Source organism: Protopterus annectens, chromosome 6.part0 (genome assembly GCF_019279795.1).
Source record: "Protopterus annectens isolate FY-2018-M chromosome 6.part0, PAN1.0, whole genome shotgun sequence".
Lineage (NCBI taxonomy): Eukaryota > Metazoa > Chordata > Ceratodontiformes > Protopteridae > Protopterus > Protopterus annectens.
Window position 1 is genome coordinate 428163918 of NC_056737.1, and position 22958 is coordinate 428186875.

The window sequence follows — 22958 nt, forward strand, 5'->3', positions numbered from 1 at the left end:
CATATGTAGACAGTAACTTGGCTTTTGACCAACATGTGTCTAAGGTAGTAATGAAATTGCTCTATATTGCTCAGCTTATAAGAAAGGGTATGGTATCTAAGTCCAAGGATATCATTGTTCCATTGTATTGACCCCTCATCAGACCCATCATTGAGTACTAAACCCCCTTCAGTATATGTACCTGACCAGGTACATGCAACAACTGGAACATTCATAGTGGTTCCTCATAAAAAGAATACAGGGCATGAACAACATGTCCTGTGCAGATCACCTCAAAGCCCTATTCCAATACTCTGTCTCCTACAGACAGTTAAGGGTTGATTGACGTCTGGCATGCAAGGCATTCCAAGATCCCACTCTGAGGGACCACTTACATATTTGCAAAACAAATAGCATCAGAACTATCTGATCCAGGGACTTAAATCTTGCTTGAAATATAAATAGGCATATTGGTGGTACAAGTATGTGTCTCAGAGAATACCCCTTCTGTAGAATAGGTTTTCCATCCATGTGAAGCAGAGCTCTTCCATGAACCTATTTAAACATAACCTGGACAAGTGGATGGGAAATCAGAAATTTACCCCTGGTCTGACTGTCACCTTTGTCTCTAATGGATAGAGGCAAACTGTAAATGTTTGGCCACGAAACACATACACCTAAAAATAATGTCCAGGACAGCAGACTTGTTAGATACATTTGGGATGCATGGCTAGGTTTATAAAGGCCCTTGTGGCTGTTAGTGTAGTACATATCTATGAATCTAAGTGTTTTGCCAGTTTTCAAAGCTGTAAAGCACTTAGTGAGTCAGAAAGACAGTGTAACACACTGGCTTATGTTATGGAAAGAAAGTCAGGGACAGATTACTGGCACTGACAGCAGGCAGAGAGAAATCTGTTTTGAATTCTGCCATTGTCATTTGCTAGACAGTAATGGCAGATTTAACTGCATGATACCAAATTTTAACAACTGAAGCAGGGGTACTTAACAATTGCTAAGGCCAGGTCTCACAGTATAGAAGTGCTTATATGCTTTGTCTTTTTCGTCATATGAGAGAATAATCACCGTGCTTCATGCACTACAATAATTTTAATCTAATGTCTTTACCTACTATGATCATGTGGGAGTTTCACAGATGTTTACAAATTTTCTTTCTACTTTGCAGTTACCTTCTCCCAATAAGCCTTCATAACTTAATACCCAAAAAGCATTCCATTATTTAGGGTCTACACCATTCTTTTGGTTTCACTGTCTTATGGTTAGTGAATCAAATTATGCATAAAAACTTCCTGGCTTTGGAAGACTAGAGGGTAAAGTACTGTCATCCAAATTCTTGAAAGTCTTTAAGACCTTCATTACCATATCAGCATCCCTTGTTTTCAGCTTTTACAAACCATCTGAAGAATTATTTTCCCCTTCTACCAACAGCAATCATACTTTTCTCCAGAAGTGGGCATGGTGCCAATGCTGCCAACTCATGATTGATTTCCTGTTACAAACTTAAGGGGAAATAATTGGAAAAGTAGTTTCAACTCAATCAGGGACTATCCTGGGTCATATGAATTCACTGATGATTGTTGATAACTACAGTGGCTTTAGAATGTGCCACATTACCAGTATTGCCCCTACCTCCACTTCCAAATCCAGGAACAAAAACACGTAAGAGAGAGATAGGTGACTGGTAGTATTTCTGAGACATCAGCAAAGCCTTCAGGTCAGTATCCCATTCCATTTTGAACAAGAAGCTTGACTTTCAAGGGCCATACACAGTCACTAGTCAATATCTTACTAAGTATCTAAACATCAAGACAAGCAATGTTCTTATAGAGGACCTACTGTCTACATCATTCCATCTTCAAATATGTGTACAGTTTTCTAAACACCTTTTAGTAAAACAGTTTAATTTAAAGAACATAATTTTATTAAAATGATCTGTCAAGCCAGTTTGCAAATTGCACAAATTCAGGATGAGGACCAGGAATGTTCCTCTCTGTGGTTTGAAGAGACACAGCTTGTTATTAACTTTACTAATTCTAAAGCCATACATTTCAGAAGTACTACTAGATGAAACAAAGTACCAACAGAACAGAACCCCCTCCCTCTAGTACTCTGAAAACTGCATAGTCCTTACAATATCTGGGACACTGGTTGACCTTGGACTTTCTTTGACCTTCTACTTTGATAAGGAGTAAGAAAAGCTATCCACCATGCTCATGCTCACAGCTTGCTATACTATTTCTATTCTTACTACTAAAGACTATCAGACATTTGCCAAAGGAGTGCTTATAACATATAGTGAATATGCTTTCTCTTCACTAGTTTGCTCAGAGAAGAGCACAAAAAGGTTTCAAACCTTAGTATCTCCCAGGGCTAGAGCTGGTCTGTCATTAGGTTTTGAAGGGGAAGTGGACTGGAGCAGACTAGATGGCAACATTACATACATTTCTAATAGTTAGATGTTTGTTATTTTACTGCATTACATTGCTAATCACAGATTGCAGGTTGATATATACTTAACTCTTGATGTATAATATACATGATCATAGTTTGGATATATTGTTATATTTGGGAGGTTTATAGTTTTTTGATCCTTTTGACAGTGTTTTCATCATAGAAGGTATTAGGAAGGCTATCATTGGTTGTCTGTTGATATGTACTATTCTGTTTGGACAGGCACACTGTGGTCCATCTCAGACAAACACCAACATTGTTGAGCCATTGCATTTTGGAGCCAACCAAACTATTTTAATCGTGTGTCTATGAGTGTGTTAACAAAGTTTAACTTGGCTGATTGTCACTGACACAGAATGTTGATTGGCAATTTTGGGGATCATTTGTTTATACCAGGTGGTCTATGACCAACATGATATGATATGATTTATTACATTACATATCGCATATGGACTATATGGATTGGTGGTGCTTACAATTGATTTCTTCTAACACATGACTACACCATATATGGTTTTTTGGAGATATTTAGACCAATATGCAGTAATACGACTTTGGTTATACCATTAGGTCAGTTTGGCTGTTTTATGGTATTGGTTTACATGATTGGTTATTGATCCATAAGACTTATACACAATACCAAGTGATTTCACAGATTATTTGTCCATTGGTATTTGTTTGATGTATAATGGTCTTTCTTTGGACTATATTGAGCTTCTACTGAGTTATTTGTTTTATATATATATATATATATATATATATATATATATATATATATATATATATATATATATATATACACATCGGATCATTTTTGTGTCAGTGTTGATATCAGTGTTTTATAAATAAGATAATTTTTTTTTTTTTTTTTTTTTTTTTTTTTGGTGATTTACTTGTTCTCATTCTAGGACACAGTTTGGCTGGTTTCAATTTTGAAGTTTGAAATATGGCACTTTCACCCATTATACAGGGTTTATCGTCTGATATGGATGATTTATCTGTGTTTGGTTTGGACAAGAATGGTTTGTCAACTATTATAGATGTTGTTGGGTCTGATTTGGACGCACAATGTGACATATTTTTTAATAGATTGGGTAAGAACATGAAGATGGTTAGGACCAATGTGTGGCATTTACGCTTATTTAAAGCATACCAGCAGAAACATATCACTCCACGGGGTCTTAGGGTTAAAATACAACCTTTGGTCTCTGAAATTGATGACCAGCTTATTCAGGATTGGGGTCACATTCAACAGTTGGCTTCATCCAAATTTGTGGATGCTCTGGCTAATTTTTATGAGCGTAAGGTGCAGCAGGGCATTAAGGATTTGGAAACTATTTGTTTGCAGACAAACAAGTTTGAAACTTGTGATTCGTTTATGACACAGGTTAAAAAACTTACCACAGATTTGTCTAAAATGGAAATCACTTTAAAAGATAGGAAAATTAAAAAATTTCTTAGGGACGTAGGTGATTATGACAGGGGCAAACCTTTTGATACTTCTAAGAATGTATCTTTCAGATTGCCCCGGGATGAAAATAAATATGATAAGAGGTCATCTACTCCTAAAAGAAAAAGGCCAAGATCTATTCTTAAGAAAAATTCTGGTCTTTCCAGTGGGACATCTGGTGAGGATACTTCTTCGAACACAGAAGATGAATTTGATCTACACTCTAGAGAGGGATCACCTATGCCCAAACGTGATAAGTCATCACACCCTCCCAATTTAGATACCGACGAGGGGGGAGGAAGCACAGGAAATATAACATCCAAACAAAGTTTGGAGACACTTTTGAAAATTATGACACAACACTAATCTCTGACTCCAATGTTCACAATATTTCATCTGTTGATTTGACTAATGCACAACTTAAATTATTAAACAAGGGCTTAATTTTGTTCCTGGGTTTTTTGTTCCTGAACAATCTTTGGCTCAGGATGTGATTAATTTTTGTCGTATTTTGAATCTGAATGTGTTTTTTGACAATAGTGTTCGTGATACATCTTGTGATACAGCTGGTGACTTTAGATTCAAAAAATCGACCTTCATTCCACCTATGACACACCTAGTGGGGGTATTTCAGAAAAATGTCCTTCAGGATATACATTGTCATCTTAAGGACTTTCCTGTCTCTTATAATAATTTGTCTGCTGAAGAAATAAGCAGTTTGGAAGAGTTGATTAATAACAAAAACCTTGTCATTATTCAAGCTGACAAAGGTGGAGCGGTGGTGATATTGGATAAAACTGCTTATGATAGTGAGGCTATGAGGCAATTGTGCGACAAACAATATTACAGGCAGATGTTTGTGGACCCCTCTCCCCACTTCCAGCGCCAAATTGATGAGTTTTTGACTGAGGCAGTGGAGGAGGGCATTATTACAAAAAGTGTTAAAGAACAACCAATGGTTGGGTCACCTAGGAAACAATATCTATATTTGCTACCTAAGATCCACAAACATGCAACGAATCCACCAGGTCGACCGATTGTCTCGGGACATGGGTCCCTTACTGAACCACTATCTGAATATTTAACCCGACATTTAAAACCATTACTGGGTCTTATTAGAGCCAGGATTCAAGACACCACCCAGTTTTTGGATATCATTAACAACTCCCAACTTGAACCACATTGGCTATTATGCACTTTGGACATTACCTCTCTTTACACCAACATTCCACACTGGGCGGGTTTACAAGCGTTAGACTATTGGTTGGCTAGATCAGGTTTATATCAAACTGGATTTAATACATTTCTCGTATGCCTTACAGAACATGTTTTGTCCAGTAACGTTTTTTATTTCCAAAATCTTTGTTACTGGCAAACTAAGGGTACTGCTATGGGTGCATCTTTTGCACCCATATATGCAGACCTTTTTATGGCATATATTGAAGAAATTGTTATTTATGATGGTAATCACAACATCTATATGTGTGAGATGGACATTTGGCGTCGCTATCTGGATGACTGTTGGCTGGTGTGGAAAGCTGATGAACAGTATCTCATGGAGTTTCTTGAATATCTTAATGATAATGTATGGGGGATTGAATTCAAATTGACTTGTAATAAATCGAGGATAGTATTTCTTGATGTGGAAATCACTAGAAATCAGGATAACACCTTATCTTCCAGGATGTTCAGGAAATTTCCTGAATTCAATTCATTATTACATGCCACCAGCTTCCACCCACAACATGTCATCCAGAATATACCCAAATCTCAATTTCTAAGAGCCAGGAGAATCTGTTCTAGCCAACAATCTTTTCTTGATGCCCAGGATGATTTGACTCGAAGATTTATTAGGAGGGGTTATCGTCCAGGCACTGTGCATCTAGCCAAAAGATCTGTGTCTAACTTAAATAGGGAAGATTTATTATCATATAAAGATAATAACAATAGTCACAAGTTACAACCTTTACGTTTGGTGACCACATATGGACGTAATACACAGGGTTTCAAAAATATTATACAGAGACATTGGAACGTTCTTAAAGCTGATCAAAAACTTAATTCTTTGCTCCCAGACCAATGTTCTTTCTCATTCAAAAGGGGACAGACTATTGGTTCCAAATTGAGTCATTATAAGAGAGTTGGTCCAGATTTTTCTGTTCCAACTCAGTTGTCCATCTCAGGTAAACCCATTGTTGGATGTATACCCTGTGGACATTGTTCATTTTGTATTCGTGTTTCACGTACCAATGAATTTAGTAGTAAAAACACTTCAGAGGTTTTTGACATCAAGTTCTGGGATAACTGCAATACTGAGTGGGTCATCTATTTGGTGACCTGCAATTGTTCTGCTTTCTATGTTGGAAAGACCTCTCGGGCCTTTCATCTTAGAATTTGTGAGCATTTAAGTGACATCAAAAATAAACGCACTAGTAATGCCTTATACAAACATTGTTTAAAACATGTATCTGCTTCTTTTAAATTTGTTGTCATTGATTGCATTAGGGGGAGATGTAAAGATAAACAGCACTGGCAGGAACTACTTAGCTCCAAGGAGAGAAAATGGATCATTAAACTTGGAGCATTGTTTTCACCTGGCCTTAATGATCAATTGTGAATTCTGTGTTTGGATTGGCCTTACAGCATGGCTTATCCCTATATATATGAATGTATTGCGATACTTTGTTTTTTCATTTTTGTATTTCACTGAAGAAGGCTCTGATGAGCCGAAACCGGTTTGAAGCTTTTTTGTAATTGTTTTTTACAACAATAGCATCTTAGGGGGGTTTTCCTTCCCTATGACAATAAATTGTTCTTGGATGTGGCTATTGCCAACACTTGCTGGCGTCTTTTTGTTGTGAAGTTTTCCCTGTTTGGCCGTGCAAGGGTTCCACGGGCACCTGCTTTTTTTTGGATTAACATTACATACATTGCCCTATACTCTAGGAGATTTTTTTGAATGTCCTTAATGGGCAGATCTACTGACATCATAAGCATCATTTCACATACTCATTTAGTTGCAATACATCCTACCTTCTGTCTTGAAATTTTAATGGCAACCTACCAATTGATTATGACACTCCCCTCATAAAAAAGGTTGTATCAGATTACAAGGAGAAACTCACCCTCCCTCTCAGAGTGGTGAGCCAACTTATCCCCCTTCCTCACTGTCCTTAAGAAACATGAGTAGTTGCAGTCATATACAGGAATCACCTAAAGACATTCACTTACTGCACGCACGCACATGCGTACGCTCGCACACACACACACACACACACACACACACACACACACACACACACACACACACACACACACACACACACAAAAGAAAACTTTTATCTTGGTCCTATCAGATGGTTCTTCTGTCTTGATCAAAAATCATATATATACATATCTTTATGCTTTTAATGTTTTTCATCTTTTTTTTTCTTCTGCAGCTCTCTGGTGGTGTTTTTCTTCTCCTCTGATCTTAAGTATCTAATCATTGTCATACTTAAGTATATAATCATTATCATATTACGCATATAATTATTATAATCTTGTATACAATGTATCACCACTAAATTTGATTAATTTTTTTTGTTTAACTGTATGCCTTTCCTGTGTTTGTAAAAGGTTGTGGCTGAAAAAGGGCCACAGTGCCCCAATCCACCAATCTGTTCAGAATAATATAAAAATGGGACACAATGGCTCAGTCCACTAATCTGTTCAAAATAACAGAAAGAAAGGCCACAGTGGCCCTTCCACCAGTCTGTTCAAAATAATATAAACATGGACCACAATGGCCTGGTCCACCAATCTGTTCATAATTATATGAAAAAAATGATGTTTTCACTTTCTTGAACTTATTTTACCAATATCATAGTTTACAGCAGTACCACTAAAGTGAACCAGCCAGACAATGTTCTATGCACAACATGAAAGAAGTTAATGAATCCCACATAACTGTCCACCAGTTCAGGGTATTTCATCTAAAGAGCTAAACTAATCTTGTTTTATAACCCTCTGGTAGGGAAGCTTACCTTGATAAATCTGTGGTTGAGAAGGCTGGTTCAGATATTCTCTTCATGTATATGGGGAGACTCTGTTTTGATCCTGAAGAAAAATCAAAACCACAGATTAATGCAAAGACCAACTCTAATGTTAAGTGCCAATTCTGGTGTCAAGATTTTAAGTTATGTTCACAGTGGATAGAGCAACTGATACAATTTATACAGTGAAAAAGAAATAATAAGAATTATAATATATTACAGCATCCATCAACTTGTGCAGAATAAAAAGAAAAATTATAACAGCAGCTGTTAGATAAAATGGTTAAGTAATCTTCAAAATGATTTTTTTTTATTTGGTAGAATTTTGGGAACTTTTTTTTCTTTGCAAGCTGCAAAACATCATTCTTAAGGTAAATAAACAGAATGTCAATATCTATGGATAATAAATCTCTTGTTTACACATGTGAATGTTTTACTGTCCAGCAAGCATATATAACTGTTTTGCTTATTTACTATATTGCCCTCTGACTCTTGTCATTACTGCAAAGGACCTATTCCTTTATCCATCTGAAAAATAAATAAATAAAACATAAATGAGCACATGCTATGTATTCAGTGGTTTATGCATATAATACCAAGCTGTAGTTAAGAGAAAACTGTATATGTGGAATTATCCTACCAGTAACATAAGTCTTCAGCTGACATTTCAGCCAAGTTCAGCTTCAGCCAGTTGATGTTTGTGTTTCCCTCCTCATTTTTTTTCTCTTTTCAATAAAAATACCTGTACTTTTTTCTATGTGGTTTGTGCTCCCATTCCTACCAGACACCAAGACACCATCCTCCCTCTCGGTAGGAGATGACGTCTTCATTTCCCTACTCAAGAATTTCAGAGGGTGAGAGGTGTCTATAAAAAGGCTGTCATTTAGGCAATGATTTGGATGCGTTATGCCCTTGACAGCATCATGACAACAAGGGCTTTCTTTATCATGGCCTAACCTTGCACCTAGTAGGGGGACATGTAATTTGTATCCCATGGAGGCTTACTGTGCCTTCCCCACTTGACTGCAAAGTTCTGCACACTCACATTAAAGGCTACCACCAGGCAGTGGCATGTTGAGCCTAACACCATTTCCCAGGGTACATATTTGCATTGCCTCCCTACTTCTGATAAATTGCAGTAGTGCATGGCAAGCACTACCATGACCTCCCATCCAGGATAGGCGTACACATCCTCCCCTGCCAGCAGCAGCAGATACGTTTGCCACTAATCAAACTCAGTTCACCTAAGCCAATTCATTGCTTTACACCACCAGAGATGGCCTCAAAAGACGTATACTTGTCTAGAAGAAACAATAGTGTACTTTATTCATATCTCTAGCTTACAGATTTTCAGACAGGACCTTGTGATTTTGAGATCTCTCACATGTTGTCATAACTTCCCTGTTTTTTTTTTTTTTATATAAAACTCAAACCTACTTATGCACCTCAGTTTTTACTATTCTAAGATAATCTTTACTGCTTTGTTATAGTTAATAATTTTTGGTCAAGAGCTCATGACAGAAAATCTTAAGGAGGGCAATACTGAGACAGCATTTATTTATTTTTATTTATTTATTAACATTTGTTTACCAGATTGAGCATGTTCACAAGTAAACCATAATGGAGCATGTCTTACTATACATTACTAATCATAGTGGTAACCTCAAGTGCTTCTATTTTACTTCTCCCTTTTACTCTGATGGACTACAATGCATTCCTCAAAGAAAATAAAGGTGACTGTGAAGGATGAGGTACAAATGCCACTGCAGCCACAAAATGTGATAGACTGGGGTACTAGTCTTAAATCCCACACCACTGTTACCAATTTAAGTGATAGCTGGATGGAACTGGAATTACACTGCTGTTGCCAAATAATGGTATAGGGTTGCAGAGCCTAAATCTGCACTACTATCCCCAAATATATATGCAAGGAGATTTTTGACCAACTCCAGTCACAACTAAATAAGCTTCACATTGTCAGCTACAGAACATATTTAAAATTACGGACTCCCAGAAATTTACCCACATCAGTCTGAACCTAGCACCTTCTAGTACAAATCTATTTTCAGTAACCAGTTTAACCAAACTGTTTTTCATACACACACAGGCAGTCACAGTGTTTCTTAGGAGGGGCTGCTGAAATCTCTGCAGTGACAGTAACTCATGCCAGTATCCACAGCACACTGTTATTAGATTACGTTTCTGATATCAAGATCTCAGTTTATGATTATTCTTCCAGTGAGCCACCATTAACTTTTAATACTGATGATCAAAGTGTCTCTCCTTCAAAAAGGTGGACAACAATGGTCATACCAATACTATGAGGATATCATTCATTATTAAAATAAGACATCAGCCACAATTTCATGGATGTACAAATGAAAGTTTGCTGCTTTTAAAAAGTTGTGATTACACATACAAGACAACTGAGCAACTGCAGAACGAAAATAAAATAAATGTTATAGATATACTGATGATAACAAAAAAACATTAACTGTATCTGTTTTTTTTTCTATCCAATCACTTACTGTAGACAGATGACTGAAACCTCTGGTTGTCAATAAAGGCCAACAAGTCTAAAATCCAGATATCTTTGTCTTAGCTTCCTCTGCATGTTAGAATTTCCAAGTTCCCAACAAAATGATAGGAAAAGACAGCAGCAACTCAATATACTCAGCAGAGGTGAGACAGATTTCCAAGCCAAAATAACAGCATCAGACAAAACAAAAAGTAAGAAAAGGACAGTGGCAGATCTGGTTCAGTACATTCCTTGGAGTTTGGATAGATTTTAAACATAAATAGAGTTTGTCTTTCTTTTTTAAAAGAAGCTGCTAAGATGCACACACATGCATAGAAGGTTCTATTCTACTGCAAGGTAATTCAACTTATTGCACGGAAACAGTGTACACAGTAACAGTAAACAATTCCTTATTATTAAAAGCACAGTTATAAATTCTACATTTGCAGTTATTTCTTCTTCCAAAGTGCATGCAATCACTTCAGATAATATCTAAGATTGCACACCATATCTAGAGTGTTAAGACTTCTGTGTGCCCTAATTTCTGCCCTGGCAAACAAAACCGGTAGGTGCACAGACTGCTTCAGTAAAATTCAGAATCCCCATTTGGAATGAACACATTTTGGTCAAAAGGGACACCTAATCCTAATTAAAAAACAGCTGCAGTTTCCTATGTATGACATGTTTTGGTCAGAAGGGACACCTAATCCTAATTAAAAACAGCTGTAGTTTCCTATGCATGAGTGTCTGTAACCTCTGAAATTGCAACAGCAGAGCAGCTAACAGAACAAAGCATTTTTTCAAGGTACATACCTCAATACTGCTAACAAGTAGGTTTGTGTCACTTCTGAAGTTCATATCTCATGAGAAGAGAGGAGGTATTTGTCAAAGGGATGCAAAGGTGCAATGCTTTTTTAAGGAAAGTATGACCATATTATGTTAGATCACAATCCCATACTTCAAAAAGCTTTAATGGGCAGAAATAACCGACATACATCCTAACCTTGGAATAACTATGGTCCAAGTCACACAAGTGCTTACGACTTGTAGAATGCTTCTTGTCATCCTCAGTGCTTTTAACAGCCCTAGTGAGAGATCTAGTAATATTATCAGAGCTAAAACAGTCCAATTCCTGAAGTGGAGATGTTTCTAGAGTTTTCAGCATTGGCAGTGACATAAAAACCTGAACCCATACCCTCTCAGAATGGTACAAATTAGTTTTGGTGTTTTTACCCTAAACTTCTAGAGAAAATGTGGAATCACAAAGAATTGTCAGAAGCCATACAGGAATTTTCATTACTATGGAACAGAGAACAAAGCAACAACAAACTTCTTCCTTCTCTTGCTGCTCCAAGCAGAAGAGGGGGTTCACTCCTGTACTGTTAAAGGCAATGCTTTGATAAGGATTAGTGAAGATTTTCCCAGTTTATGTTTATCCCTGGAGATTTCAACTATGGAAATCTCACTATGGACATACTTCCAGGCAGTTTCCAGAGGAGCCAGTCATCCATATTGATGAATATGTTACTAATCCATCAACTGAAAATCTTTAGCCACTACGTCCAGCAGCACTGATAAACACTTTGGATACAGTTGAAAGTCTAAATTATAGCAACTTGTACTAGAAGTGATTCCCATCAACAGCAGATCAAATGAATTTTCCTGTCAGTTCTTCAGACACTGATGTGTCAAAAGGCATCCGTGATGTCCCCACCAGCATTATTCAGATACCCTGCAACAGCAGAGGTATGATCCACTGGACAGCTACCATTTTGAACATTATGCATCTAATGAACTTACTGAGGTTGCTGAAGTACCGGTTGGATCAGAATCATTCTTCCCCTTTAGAATAAGACAGAATCAGGAGCAGAAGGAAGGATAGACTTTATAGCCCCTTTAAGGAGAACAGTCTGGATATGCAATAAGAGGTCAGTGAAGATAGTTTGGTCTCTTAGTGTTATTTTTTGAAGAGTACATAGCTCTAAGAATTAGTGGAAGTGGCTGCATCCAGATCTCACTGATTCTTCATGATGGCTCCCAACTTGAGGGAAACATATATACCTATCCCCAAGAACAAGCCCAAGCTATAGTTAGGCAGGTGGCTACTGGACTGGTGAGGCTTCTTCTTAGTTGACATAGTCATCAGTGGGAGAGGGGGCAAGACCATGTGTTGGTTCAGAGCCTTTCTTTATCTGTGAAGAGACTTCTTCCTTTTGGGTTGGAGAGGTCTGCAAGAGGAAGAGATAAAGTCAGCTTAAGAGGGATAATAATGGTCCAATGGAATGGTGAGGGCATGTATCCTCTTCAAAAGTTCATTCATTAGTTCCTGCAATACCTAGTAGGAGATAACCTTTCCCTTGAAGGGGGTCTCCAGAATATACTTTTTAGCTCCCCATTAAAGAATGGGTAATCTCAGCAAAGCTGTGCTACGAAGGTGCATGTCAGTGCCTCTGGCTCTAAGCATCAGAAGAGTTACAGATGCAGTAGAAACACAGACATTCAGAAGTCTGGCTTTTAGGCATCAAACATGGGAGCTTTTCATTGATGCTCATCTAAACTGAGACTCAAACCATGCAAGTGTCATAAAAGAAATGGAAGGCGACTGGCAAGTCCAGGGGCTACATGTACTCTTAAAGTGTGGCAAATAACATCACATATGCTGATGCAGGGTACATATACCCACCAGTGCAGGAACTTCTGAAAAAAATATGTCAAGATGGAACAGAAAATGAAGACAAATACAACTGTAGACCCACAAAGGACAGCATTTGATGCTTTATTGTGAAATAAAACAAATTCAGCTACATCTAATATCTCTAATGAAAAATGGAATTATGTTCTGAGGTGTTTTCTTTCTTTTTTACTTTAACATATCCTGGTGTTTTGCTGCTATAATATGGATATACATCAGTACCGAACATCTAAACATTAAAGCCATATACTGAAATATATAAAATGAATATGTATTTTATAGCAGTGTTTACTACTGGACTTGTAAAAGGCTGTTAAATCTCATATAGTACCGTCATGTGTCATGAAAGTGGAAGAGATGAATAGCCCATATACATCAGTTAAGTGCATTTCGTACTCCTCACTTGCTGTTTGACTGTTAATAAGAACATCTAAATACTGTCTGAAATAATATACATACCACAATGTATGTCACAGTGTAGATATTTTGTAAACATGATGTATATTGTAAAACATTATTTTTGGCTGAGAAAAATAATTTATTCATAATAGCACACGAGTTTTAAGCAGACATATTCAAAATTATTTGTTGTGCATTTTATATTTCTTGCATTTCTTACCTATATTATTCCTGATTTTCTGGACCCAGTCCTCCATCAGTGCTTCAGTAGGGGCAGAAAAAATATATTTTGCTCCATCAGGAAGCCTACAGAAAGAGCAACAATGATTTGTTTTTGAGAACTGATCTTTTCAGGAAAAAAAATGCATGGAAATAGTGCTTAATCTAATGCCCATCAATCTTCAAATTTTAGCACAGTGAACATCATTAAGTTACTAGTGATGACACGGTAGCACACTGGCTTCAGTGCTGGAAGCTAATTAGTTCAAGTCTCAATGCTGGGCCTAGTCCTGTAGATTTAACAATAGTATATATACAAGCTGTATAGAGGGATGTACCAGCAAAGAACATGATTCTTTTGATAAGAGATCACTTTCTTTTCCCTAATTAAATAAAGCTATATTTAACCAGGTGTATATGTTACCTATCCATTCATCATAATATGTGATGTATCTATATCTAATCATATAAACAGACAGACAAAAACACAAACAGGCACAGATGTGTATACACGCACACAAGTGTCACACACAAACACACAAAGGTGAATGACAATTTACCACCTTAACACTCAGCTTAAACTTCCATTATAAAGATATTTTTTTGCTGATTAACATCTCATGTGTCAGTCAAGTTAAACAAAATAAAAGCTGATCCATGTATATTACATGTCATAGTAAATATGTTGCTGTTGTCAAAGTTACAGTTGAGGAATGAACACTCAGTATTCTACCGAGACAGAAAGTAACCACACAATGTATGGCAAGTCAAAGATCTTCAGACAGATCCAATGTCACATGACCAGATGTCAGTGTACTGAAATATCTATGTCTCCAGGATATAACAAAAAAGTGAAAACTTAAGATACTATTTTTGTAGGAAAAATATAATCCTATGTAAAAGGCATCCCACATGTTCTTGCTGTGTTCTTAGACCCAATGGCTCTCAATGATAATTTGACCAAATTGTCCCTCTTTCATTGACTCCTATTAGTAAGTAGAAAAGTATATTGTTTTGTGGAGACACTTCTCTTAACCTAATTAAATTAATTTTCTCTTCTGCTATACTCCACAGACCTAGAATAATGACCAACCACAGTTAAATACAAGTGTAATCAATTGTAAGATAAAATATAATTCAAAATTGATCTCCCTTATAACTGTGACTAAGCTGGTTATAGTGTGGGATTTTTTTTTTTACTTAAATGCTGTTATTAAAATTTCAGTAAGTTACATTAATTATTTTTCAAAATAGAAGTAAAATACAATTACAATTCTGATATTCAAAATTCAGTAACAAATAACTATATGCAATATTTATAGAGATGTTTAAAGTGAAGATAAGAAGTCAAATGTAAGTAAAAAAAGTTTTTGTACTCACATATTCATTTTTAAATACAACATTTTATAAGATTTAGAGAAATAAATCATCTGTTCATAAAACAAGTTGAGACATTTCAATTGAAGAGTTATAATTTTCTAAATAGAAAATGATAACTTTAATCCATTTGTTCCTTTAAAAAGCTTTGGAAATATTCTATTTTTCTTGATAGTAAACTATTTGTGAACTACCTCCCATACAGAAGACATATATTTCTGAAATTTTGGTAGAATAGTTTCCTTTGATATTTTATGTATATTCTTCCTTGTCACTGATAGAACTGTCCATAGGAAAAAAACATTTACTTTATCATTATTCCATTGGAGATCGACTAGAATGTCAAATAAAATTAGCATTTTACTTAAAGAAAAATTGTTACTCATAAAACTTGAAGAAAAATAATTTAGTTCCAATAATCACACAGAGGGACAATTATAAAATATATGTAATCAGCTTGATTTACAATTTTGACTACATCTCCAGTAAACAACATTCTTGTTTTTCGCAAATTTTTCTATTCTATCAGGAGTTAGAGAGGCTCTATGTAGAAATTTCTAAGTAAAAATACAACACAAAGGAACCAGAGAGGCATTTTCTAGTATATTTTGTTCTTTACTGAAAACACTGAAATTTCCTCTAGTGATACAAAATTCCAAAATGTAATATTTGGATTGTTATTATATAAAACAAAAAAATCTGTGCAGCTTAGAGATTATGTTATTATGATTGACTTTATTATAAAAAAAAATAAAAAAAAGTATTTTATTAATTTGGGAGATTGTAATAAAGGAAGAAATTTATTTTGCGCATGACATCTGCTACTTTGTAAAAAATTCCAGTATTGGGAGTCTAAATTATATTCTATGGATATGGTCTACATTGATGTACCTTTCTTTCCATCAAGATAGTTATACGAGGCTAAAAAGTTATTGCTTTTCCACCAATGTAATTTCTGAGAGGAAGATCTCTCAAAAATCTTTTAGTAATTGTAAAAGGAATTAAGAGTATCAAACCATAGTTTGAAATCTGGATTACCTAGGAAAGCAGATGTTAAACATTTTTTAAAAAAGAAGTAACATATTTTCATTGTGAGAGGGAATAAATATTAAATTGTATACATTTGCATAAATATAACCGCATTAAGTTATAATTTCAGTGGAAGGTGTATTAATGTCCATCTTATTAAGACCGAAGAGAGAAATACATAGCTAATTCCAATTTAATCTACAAAAACTGTCCAAACACTTAATTACTTATGTTGATAACAGACTATTCTTTGACCAGCACATCTCTGTGATGGTTAGAAAATCTTTTTAACCTTTAAAAACGATTCCTTAGTTGTTTTTCCATAAGGTCCAACATAGTTATAGTACTAGTTTATCCATCCCTTATTAGGCTCAACATTGAATATAATGCACAGCAGGACTAAGACAGAATATATGTGTGTGAATGAGAGGGAGGATAGAGGAATGGTGAGGATGCAAGGAGTAGAGGTGGCAAAGGTGGATGAGTTTAAATACTTGGGATCAATAGTTCAGAGTAATGGTGAGTGTGGAAGAGAGGTGAAGAAGAGAGTACAGGCAGGATGGAGTGGGTGGAGAAGAGTGTCAGGAGTGATTTGTGACAAACGTGTACCTGTAAGAGTGAAAGGGAAGGTCTACAAGAGGGTAGTGAGACCAGCTATGTTATATGGATTGGAGACAGTGGCACTGACAAAAAGGCAGGAGTTTGAGCTGGATATGGCAGAGTTAAAGATGCTAAGATTTGCACTGGGTGTGACGAGGGTGGACAGTATTAGGAATAAGTATATTAGAGGTTCAGCCCAAGTTGGAAGTTTTGAAGACAAAGCCAGAGAGGCAAGTTTACATTGGTTTGGACATGTGCTGAGGAGGGATGATGAGTATATTGGGAAAAGATGCTAAGGATGAAGCTACCAGGTAACAGGAAAAGAGAAAGGCCTAAGATAAGGTTTTATGTATGTGGTGAAAGAGGAAATGCAGGTGGTTGGTGTGGCAGAGCAAGATGCAGAGGACAGGAAGAAATGGAAACAGAACATCTACTGTGGCGACCTCTAAGGGGAACAGCCAAAAGAAGATGATGATGACTGAATATAATGCACCCTTTGACTTGCATTTTGCTAAGCACTTAAACCAGCTTAAAAGACCTCAATATTTTCCCACCAAAAAGATCTCAGGTCTCAGTCCCAGTAGCTATGCTGATTTAGTAAAAGCCCTTTTCCTCTAGTTAGTACCATACAGACTCCTGAAGTATGATCACTGCTTGGCATTCCATGCTATGGACATAGGAATATAGGGGCTTATGAATAACAGTAAGAAAGCAATCTTGGGGATCATGCCCAATTATATATATATGTTTAAGAAGACACACTTAAAAGTTCTTTCCACCCTTGTCAAGCACTTAATAGTGTTAAGCTCTCAAATTCAGCATGACCTTACACGAGGAGCTTTGTGTAGATTTGTGTCTACCCATACAGCCATTAACACTAGTCTTAAAGGTAGCCAAAGTAGCACTTTGACCTATAATGACAATTTATTTTACAGGATGGGATTGTGCTATGTTAGGAGCATATCCCTACAGTGAGTCTTGTTTATGCTTTATTATAGATTTAGGGCTATGGTGTGGCTGCTTGTAGAGGCATTGATTTTGTGAAGAAATAAGAGCTCATGTAAAATTGGGTATTTCATGGCTCAAAAAGATAGAAACAGGTCCCCTTGTAGCAGCTGGGAAGCTTCTGAGTATAAGAAGAGTTATGTTAATCTTTTTGGATGGTTGAAGGACTCAAGACATTTAATTGTATTGGTTAGAATCCTCAAGGTCTTTCCAGTTGAGTGATATGCCTGGATTTATACCTTAATGATTTTGGTAATTAACTGGACCAGATGGAATGATTTCTTGACTATGATGGAAATATGATGATCAACTGAGAGATTTTGTCCACATAATTACCAAGTCTATTATGACCACCTCTGTCTGAAAAGGAATACCATTACAACATAAGAGGTGGGATCAGCTTTTTGCTGAATACTAGCAGGCTGCACTATTTTGTACCTAACCCTATACCATTTTCAATACACCATATCTGTGCATATTCCAATGTCCCAGCATTCTTTGAATTCCTTACTCTAAATGGAACTAACAGTAAAGCAAGCACTCACTTCAGAGGCCTAAAGCTATACACCATATCAACAACACCAGATGGCATGACAGATAACTAACCTAAAGTATTCTCCTATTTATGGAAGGATTAATGAGTTTTCATCTATCATGATTTGTCAGATGGACAAATCCGTGAAACAAAATTGCTGAAAGCTATTTTCAGTGAATAGGACTTTGAACATTTGTTACAGGGAGGCAATTCCCCTGCACTCCTAGCGTATGGAGAGACCCCTCACCCCCAGTAACTTATATATACTGACTCCATGGTTGCAAAAAGTTGAGAAATGGCAGCACCACTTATTCAGTGTAAGTGGCTTTCAGAGATAAAGCCCTTGTGTTGTTATCAGTCAGACAAACATCATTCAGCTCAAACCATGTTCCCTTCTGGAAAAGGCTGCCCTTATCTATCAAGCACAGTACTTCCCTTTAAAGACAGCTTCACTAGATGAGTGATAGAATATTTTCACAGGGTATACCTGGAAAAAGTCTACTTAATGAGGGACACTGTTTTTAATTTCATTTTATTTATACTTTGTTAACTGGGTAAGTTAATTGGTCCAGGGACCCTTTTCAGCCACAGCCCAGGTAACATTGTCAAAGACAACAAGTAAGAAATGAACCTAGAAATACAAAGAAATAAAACAATATTGTAATTAAGGCTTTTAGGATAGATTGTATATGCAATGATGATTTAAAAGGGATATGTTGGGGAAATTTTTGGTGTAGAAATTGAAGGATTAAAGAAGGGAAAGCCAAATGGAGGCAGCCAGGAATGGGGAAGGGGAACTGATGAGAATTAGATGGAAACTAGATGTTCTGTACTATTATGGTGGTTCATGTAGGAGATTACTTTGTGAGGTGGGAGAGATAAATATTGGACTCCTGTGAACTGCTGGATTTGAATATTGATAGCGAAAGCGATCTCTGCTGCAAAGCCTATTAGAAAAGATATGTCAGTGAGGCCAAAGAGATTTATTTTGATCACTATAAGGCGATATGAATCAATATAGCATAACTGATGACAAGAAACTTCAGTGAACTAAATGAGGAGGGAGTGCTGTTGGAAACTCATTGTGGTGTTATATTAGAGAAAATGGGCATGCAAAAGCCCATAAAGTTTAGGGTGATTTTTTTTTATGCAGTGCAGATATTACATTTATGAGGGTTCTAACAGTCAGTTGGTAAGAGCATCAAATAAGTTGATAGACCAGGATAAAGCCAATTTTGTTTGGCTCAAATCTTTCACTAACCACTGGAGGTTACTGGTGGACTTTGTAGAATGGGCAGAAAGGCAAGGCAAAGGTAAGAAAGCATTGTGTTAATGGACATATAAAAGGCCATTGGCACTGTGAGCTTGAAATTTATTTTGCAACAGAGAATGGGAAAGGGTAATTCTTTTGCATGTGTAATGACAAGTCCAAATATTGGACAGTTCTGCATGGGATGGGATTCAGAGGAGATGGAAATGCAGACAGGGATATGGCTTGATCACCTGTTCTGTCCTTATTAACTATAGGAAACCTTCAGCAGAGAGGCTGATGATTTTTGGAAAACAAGGTGGGGGGTAGCTAAGAATAGTGGCACAAATATATCAGTAGATAACTGCATGTTGCGATTAGAGGCTATGGAGGTTATACTCCCAGAGGGTCCTTCAGATTTGTGAGAGAGTTGAGGCTGAAACAAGGTTATGGTGTCACTCCAATATATCAGTGGTTGATAGTATAGGAAAAGGTTTTAGGAGCCAAAGGAATGTGAATTTGTCAATCTTCGAGTAAGGGGTTAAGTATTTAGGGGTGATGGTGTACCCAACATTGGGTGTTGTTAGTATGACAAAATGGAGAGAAGTAATGGAAAAGGTAGGGAGTTGACTAGATAAGTGGTGTAACAGGGAAGAAATGCTAGGATCAAGAGATTTAGTGATATGGATTGTGGTGCTATCACGAGCTTTGCATCTTATGAGGCATATGCGTCTTTGACCTTTGGATAATGTAGTGGTTATGTAACTGTTATGCATGGAGAGAGAAAAGGGATAGAATTGGATAGGACAGATTTAACGTGAATATTAGGAAGAGAAATAAGGGATGCCTGATTTTAGGAGATATGTTCTGGCAGTGAATATGCACCAAAGAGTGAGGGTTTTGCAGCTTGGGGGTTTGTGATGTGTTTACTTGGAGGAAGGAATTCTAAATGAAAGAGGGTCATTTCACAAGAAAGTGGAGGTAGCAACATAGACAGAGGTAACAACAAGGTTGGATAAGGATGATATGTATCACATGTGTGTATATGTATGTATATATGTATATATATAATGCCCAGACCAAAGGTATAGAGGTTAAAGCAAAGGATTACCAACTGGTAAACCTGGATTTGAAACTTGGTTGGGGTACAACTGGGCAGCAGCATGGAAGAAAGGCCTGGCAATCTGCTTCTGTAGTATGCCACAAAAACCCTGTGGGGTCTACCCATAGAGTCACTATGAGTTTATTTAGGCTTGGGGCAATTGCTTGCTAGTTTATATATAGGATATCCAGGGTTATGGGGAATGCAGCATACCACATGTTTAAGTCACACTTGACAGATTTGAGTGGCCAGAAACAATTTATGCTGACAGGTTTTATGATCCAGATAAGGGATCGAAGTCACTGGACTTTCAAGAGGTATGTGAATGTTTGAAGTTGAAGGGGGAATTAGGTTGGCTTATGGTGACTTATCCATAAGTTGGAAGGATGTGGAGAAACATTTACTGCAGGGAAGGATGGGTGGTGGGGTGTGAAAGGCAACATCATTAAAATTAGTGTCTGGGAGATGAGAAAGGGAAGGCAGGGCTAGTCTAGGTTTATGGGCGAGTTTCAAGGTAAAAAAGGTTTCAAGAATTTAAGCGCTAAATGGAAGGATGAGGATGAAAGATGGAGGGAGACTGAGTCTGGGAACAGGCATGACTATTATTACTAAAGCAGAGTGTTGTTGGTCTAATATATTATTTACAAAAGTAAATACTTCATAGGTGATATGAGGCTCCTAAAACACATGTGGAGAAGGAGGGACTCATAATCATATGGGGTGTGATTTTTTCATAAGTACATGGCAGTATGAGGAATTGTTTATGGTGTAGATGCATTTATGAGGTGGACAGAAGGCAGGATTAGATGTTTTGGAGTTAATTTGTGTAAAAAAGACTGTGTGAAGGAGTACAGAATAAAAGTTCAGCTGGTGGTAGGTTTGGTGAAGAAAAAGACACTGGTCAGTATTTGAAGTCACCAATATTTTGTGAATCTGGTAGCAGCTATGCAGGGGTGAATGAGAAGGCTGTGAAAAATTAGTGAAGAAGCAAAGCTTTTGGTAAGCATGGAGGACTGTGGAAAGAAGAACGGATGGGGGTTAGGGAGAAAAGATAGGAGATAAATGTGGTGCTCTTTATTGGATGTGAATACTACAGGTGGGGAAGGTGAGCTAAGGGGAGTGGGATGTGGGAATGGACGTGAGGAAAAGAGAATGAGTAGAGGCCCCCCATAATAACTAGCAATGTGTCTTTAGATACAGGTCAGTTTCTTCAAGAAGAATTGTTGTATTTATAGGGAAAGCCAAAATAAGAGATTTAGTCCACAGGGGGTATTGTGCAGCTATGTGATATCCCCTGGAGAAAAGTGCATTGCTAGCTAGCATTTTGAATGGCCTTTTTTTATTTGCACTCCTCCCAGGGCAAGATCACAGACTAGTTGGGAAATAAATGGTTACATACATACAGACTGAAACGTTTGAGAGCAGTGGGTTTGAATTAAGATATTAGATTTTAATGTTCTTATTTTACTCTGCATCAAATTGTGGATGTGTTAAGACACCTTTCTGTACTTCAGGCTTTATTTTTATATAGGGTGTGTGGAATTGTCTGTATGGTATGAACTAGAATACAATCTTAAAACCCCTGCAAGAGCAATTTAGAAAAATATATATGCCCCATTTAGAAAATATATCTGTGAGCTTAGGGTACAGAGTGCAGTGCAGATCATGTCTGAAAAGTTCATACAAGTGATGCCACAAAATGTGATTTAAGTGTTATGACAATCTTTGGCCTGCTGCATGAGTGCTGATTAAGCTGGTATCTTTGTTCAGAAAGTATGGGGTACACCATGAGCTATCAGCAACAGAATGTTAGTGTTGCTCAAGTAAGAGTAAGTAAAACCAGTGAAACCCAAAATTTTCAGTCAGTCACACAGATTTTTTTTTTGATAAATGCATTTAGTATGGCAGAACCAGGACTGGATATGGATTTACAGTGCCACTGATGTGGGATAATCTATTTTTTAATGACATGTAGATGTTCTGTGGATTTTTTTTGGGGGGGGGTGCTGTAGATGTAGAGAGCAAATTGGTATGCAAGGTGGTGAAGAGGTTGAGTCTAACATTCTAACTCCTTGATTTCGCTGTTTAATGCTTTTGGAATGTGTAATAGAGTTTAAAAGAAACCATGAGCGCCAAGAAGCAAAGCTCTGATTAATGCTTTTGCACACTTTTGCATAATATTCTCTAAACTGTTACACTTTGCTGTGTACATTTGGTAAGTGACAGATTCTTAATAGAAGAAAAGTATAATGGAGTAATGCAATAACATGCCAAGAAAGCAGCATTTCCAGCAATGTTAAT

General features: G+C 36.8%; 1 protein-coding gene across 1 annotated transcript in view; it reads right to left on the reverse strand.

The window, feature by feature from the left end:
* The window catches only part of SPTBN5 (spectrin beta, non-erythrocytic 5), a 1783454-nt gene that overhangs the window by 95864 nt on the left and 1664632 nt on the right, over window positions 1-22958 (reverse strand). Inside the window, exons 67-68 of the mRNA XM_044073536.1 lie at window positions 13762-13847; window positions 7924-7996 (exon numbers count right to left, since the gene is read on the reverse strand). Of these exons, the coding sequence (XP_043929471.1) occupies window positions 7924-7996; window positions 13762-13847 (159 nt within the window). The remainder of the gene's footprint in view (window positions 1-7923; window positions 7997-13761; window positions 13848-22958) is intronic.